At 38.9% G+C, this 4,809-nt stretch overlaps 1 protein-coding gene across 1 annotated transcript; it reads right to left on the reverse strand.

Annotated features, from left to right (window-relative positions):
- Window positions 1–585: 585 nt before the first annotated feature.
- LOC578655 (cytochrome P450 1A1) lies at window positions 586–4,304 on the reverse strand. Its single transcript, XM_778812.5, has one exon. It carries the CDS (start codon window positions 4,045–4,047, stop codon window positions 2,404–2,406), a length of 1,644 nt encoding a protein of 547 aa, XP_783905.2. The 5' UTR covers window positions 4,048–4,304; the 3' UTR covers window positions 586–2,403.
- Between the last annotated feature and the right edge of the window lie 505 nt (window positions 4,305–4,809).

The raw sequence follows: 4,809 nt of genomic DNA on the forward strand, positions 1-4,809 counted from the left end.
TCATCGAATGACACGTTTATAGTCCTACCTAATTTCTTTGTAATCTTCAAGGTCAATCCTGCAGCGTTGTATAGATTTAGATTCAATTCATGTCCCTATGCCGATTTGTTAGACAACTTTAAAAATTAGTTCACCACTTTTGTAGACATGAAAAACTCATGAAAAAAGGCAACATCATCGCTTCAATTTGTATGACTTCATCATCTTCAGGTTCATTCTATGAACTACCATATTCACAACCAACGTAACGATACTTTAAATTATTAGATATTCCTCATATTCTCATACATTTTCGTCATACTCTATCATAGACTTATACGCACCGTGCATCAGCACAATTCTGTTTTTTTTTTCTTTTTCATTGCGAATCATGTTATGAAAACGTGTAGGATTTATCTTTTAATTTAAGTAAATTTCTAGACTATTTCAACTACTTCCACGACCTTTTCAAAATGTTGAATAGTATACATTTGCTAACACCTTATTTCTTTATCTCATTCGCAATCATCAAATCCAATCCACAATGGTATTTCATAACCACACTCCAATTCAAGACATTAAAGAGAGGAAACTTGCAATCAAATATTCGATATTCAAACTATAATTCATATTTATAACAAACATAACCATGTACATAAACACCAATCACTGAATAATTATTCACGGAATGTTGATGATTAGTAAAAGGGACATATTTCCATGTGCTTTCCAAAATTAGCTAATTTAAAAAAAAAATCAAATCAGATCAGAATATGTATAAACAAAATATTAAAATAAGACGGTATTCGCCATGTAAATAAATTGGGAGATAACATGAAGTTAGGTCTATATCGGTATTATACCCGTCGTAACAATTATTTTCGTTCATTCCCAAGTATAAAACGAAATACTGTTTGGTTCATGCGCGTGCTTTTTTCTATTGAATTATTTCTTGAACAGGGACCATTTTGCCTCAATCATAACTGCATAGACATTAGTGAATTCCGACATGTACAACTATAAATACTGTCCTTACATAAATGTATTCATTGATTTCCTTAGGCAAACTAAGAAGAAACGAGTATATGTTTTTGTTCCTGCTCAAAGAATACTCTATGAACGTTATTTAAAAAAAAAACATTTATACAACATTGCATCCCCACATATAAAACATAATTGATCGAAACCGATGTTCTTCATCTTAATCAGATTAAACTACCCTGCGGCTTATCTAACTGTCAAAAACAAATACAATTCGCCTAGGGTGAATCATAATTTTGCACAGTTGATTTGAAAGAAGAAATAAAAGATCCACATAGGCTAGAAAGGAATATGAAAATATTTCTGCTGTAACAATCGTAGCGAGTGGTGTATTGGTTAGGACATACATTTACAAATAATTAAACATAAGAATTGATAAACTTATCCTTCATATAAAATAAGACAACTAAATACAATGTACGTTATAAGTATATAGAAATATCTTTGGTAAAAGCTAAGTGAGACCTACAATCTGTTCATAGGCCATTATACATGTACATTCAACAACTTGCTAGGTCCTTGCTAATTTAATCTTCAAATTTACAGAACTATAGATAATGAAAAAGTTGATGTGATATGTATTTCATTAATTGTTTATTATGACGCACTTAAGTACTGGCCTCAAGTACTTAAGTACTTTTTTCCGCAAGATAAACAACCGTAGTTTGAGGTAATCGACACTGACTGATGGTAGAAAATCAATTTATACTTAGTCAGTGATATAATACGAAAAGTACTTGATATGAATAAATACTGAATGAAAGACATTTACACTGAATGAATCCTTAGGTATTGGGTAACATTATAGGTTATTAAGTATCGTGACTTATGAAGAAAAAAAAACCCATCAAATCTGTTATTTTACTTCATATTTTGTCTGCTCTAAGCTCCAGTAGGACTATCAACTGAACACAAGAATGAAGTATATGAAATACATAAACGATATAAGATATGGTCGATAACATTTCACCCATATCATACGACTGACGAGCCTTTTCTCTCTTGCATTGTAATGAACAAAATATCTTTGGTTTCGATAATAACTCACATTTTTGATCAATTTATTTGCTGGAGAAATCACATTCTAAACAGACACATAATTATATAAGGAAATAACGTTTCAAATGATTGTGACATCATGTCGCGTCCGACTGTTGCATAATTGAACGGGTCATTTTTTTCCTATTTCCAATAAAAAAAAATTAATGGTATGTGTTTGTCTGAAAGAGAAAGATAGACCCCATTTATTGCCTATTCAGTCCTCGCTCCAGTGTTTCATCAAGCTCACTATGGAATAACGCAAATAATATCATTAATATGATTTAGTTACCTTAATGATGTCCCTTCGGTAGTGACAATAACAGATTAAGAAAGGTATGTAGTCTATTTCCTGGAGATCAAATTGATATTCAAGTCTTTGGGTCGTCTGGCTAGTCCGTCTGTCGCCTCCATGCTCACTTCACCGTCTTTGGAATGCTCGATAGAGAAATTTTGGAGGAAGATGGTGAAGAAGAAAAAGAGTTCGATTCGCGCCAAATCCGATCCGATGCATCGTCTGCGTCCGACGCTGAACGGAATCACATGTTTCTTCATCTCCTGGTCGATGGCGCCATCGGAGGTCAGGAAACGACTGGCATTGAAGACTTGAGGTTCATTCCATACCTGGGGGTCAACGTGAGCTGAATAGAGGTTGACGAAGACGACGGTATCCTTAGCAACGAAGTACCCGTCGAGCACGGTATCGGAGGTGGTGCTATGAGGGATGGCAAACGGGACGGGAGTCGCGTGACGCAATATTTCTAGGAGGCAGGATTGCGTGAATGGGAGCTTTTCGCGGTCTTCGAGCGTCGGCAGTCGATCTTGGCCCACCATCGTGTCAATCTCCTCCTGGACTTTACGCTGGGTATCTGGATGTGCAGCCATGTAGAGTAAGCACCATTCGAGCGTTGTTGAAACGGTCTCAAACCCAGCGCCGAAATAGTCAAAACAAGTTTCGCGCAGCATTACGTCATTAATGCCAGCTTTCTTGTTATTATTTTCGTTGTAACGTCGTCCTGACGTGACGAGATGGTCGAGGATGTCGCGCTCGGAACCGTCCTCGTATTCTGCGGTATGCACTTCGAGAAGATTCCCACCAACGAATGCACGGAACTCGGTCAGCAAGGATTTAAATTCGTTGGTTGATTTCCTGAAAAAGACACGGAGCCACGGCATGAAATCGACGGGGTTGCCGCTTCCCGTAGCGGCTGTGAAACGGTCGGAAATATTAAGTAGGTTCAGCAGGGCTTCGTCCTCATAAGTGTGTCTTTTGCTGAACATGAACCAGCACATGACATTACTGACAGCAAGTCGGAGAACGTTTCTGATATCGACAACATTATCTGGACGTGGTTTGCATTGGTCACCATTTGCGTTGTTATTATTGTTGTTGTTGTCGCATGCGATAGATTTGAAATACTGTACGAGTTCTGAAGCCTCGGTCGAAACTACCGATTCAACGAACTTCACCTGACTACCAGCGGTGAAATGACGGAGTGAGGATTCAGCGAGTTTTCGATGCAATTTCCATGATTCGCCATAGTTCCCGAAAGACAACGATGTCCCACTTTTGACACCAGATTTGATTAGCTCAAAAGTGTAGAGATCGGGACGTCCAGAGAATACCACGGCCTGTTTGATGAGCGCCTTTTGGATGGCCTCGTAACCATTCAAAACGAGCACCGGGCGACTGCCGAGCCGAATCTGAAAGATGGAGCCGAACTTCTTCGCGAGAGCCGTCAGCGAGAGGTGGGGTGCGGAACGACCAAGAGACAGCATATTACCAAGCACAGGGATCCCCCATGGACCTGGAAGAGGTTTGGCTTCATCCCCGCTCGACTTAGCCCTCATCTTCATAGATGATTCTGTTAGCCATACCCGGGTGACGAGGATGACGACGGTGACGAGTAGGAAATACGACGCAATCGTCTGGCTCAAGTACTGTGGACCTGGATTCATGGAGGTTGTCGCACTGACGTCCAACATCATGGAGACTTTAAGTGAAGATAAGGTTGGAAGTTAAACGTCAATGTATTACTTTCAATTCAATCTCGGAATGAACTTGCATGTAATATAATTGATTTCGAAAAGTCGTGATCAACTGTGGTATGCATCAATGTCGAGCAGCTTGAGAAATGATGACTCTTGATGTATGAGTGCTCTTAAATAGTTTTGTGGCTTATCAGTTACGCAAGCAACGAGTTTTCGAAGACGGTTTCTTTTGTCAATGTTCACTGATAGCCAGTCTACCAATTAAATCGATCTCGTGAGCCCATAGAAGTTATTCATCAATAAATAAAAGTGCGTGCGTCTCTTCGTGCATGGGGGGCATAAACATTAGTGCATTCCGCCGAGTTTGCGTGCACTCTTTTCTTTTCTGACGACCTCGTCAACGTAGTCTTAATATATATACTGTGCAAAAAATACATCGGAATTCAGAAGCTTTATTTCCCCGTTAATCTATAAAGTGAGTAAAAAGAAAGTAAATAATCTGAATACATTTTTAATTAAATTATCTATGAACTCTATAAAGGTCTTGTTTGTGGGTCATAATTACATTCCTTTTCTGCAATTACAAATCAGTGCCTGTAAAAATAGACTAACAAATATCGTCAGCTAGTCCTTCGGCGCGCGGGCGTTGTACACCTGTAAGTACGGGCAGAGCTTGCGTGCGAGCCGACCCCCTAGCCATTGTATCGAAGCGAAAATTGCGTGCGAATGAAACCGCCTCCTCTAAAAGAGTGCACTCTA

This window comes from Strongylocentrotus purpuratus, unplaced genomic scaffold (assembly GCF_000002235.5).
Source record: "Strongylocentrotus purpuratus isolate Spur 01 unplaced genomic scaffold, Spur_5.0 spur5_scaffold_14, whole genome shotgun sequence".
In the NCBI taxonomy this organism is placed as follows: domain Eukaryota; kingdom Metazoa; phylum Echinodermata; class Echinoidea; order Camarodonta; family Strongylocentrotidae; genus Strongylocentrotus; species Strongylocentrotus purpuratus.

Bases quoted from the DNA above. Each gene is read 5' to 3' on its own strand.
- LOC578655 (XM_778812.5), bottom strand. From the start codon at position 4,047: ATGATGTTGGACGTCAGTGCGACAACCTCCATGAATCCAGGTCCACAG.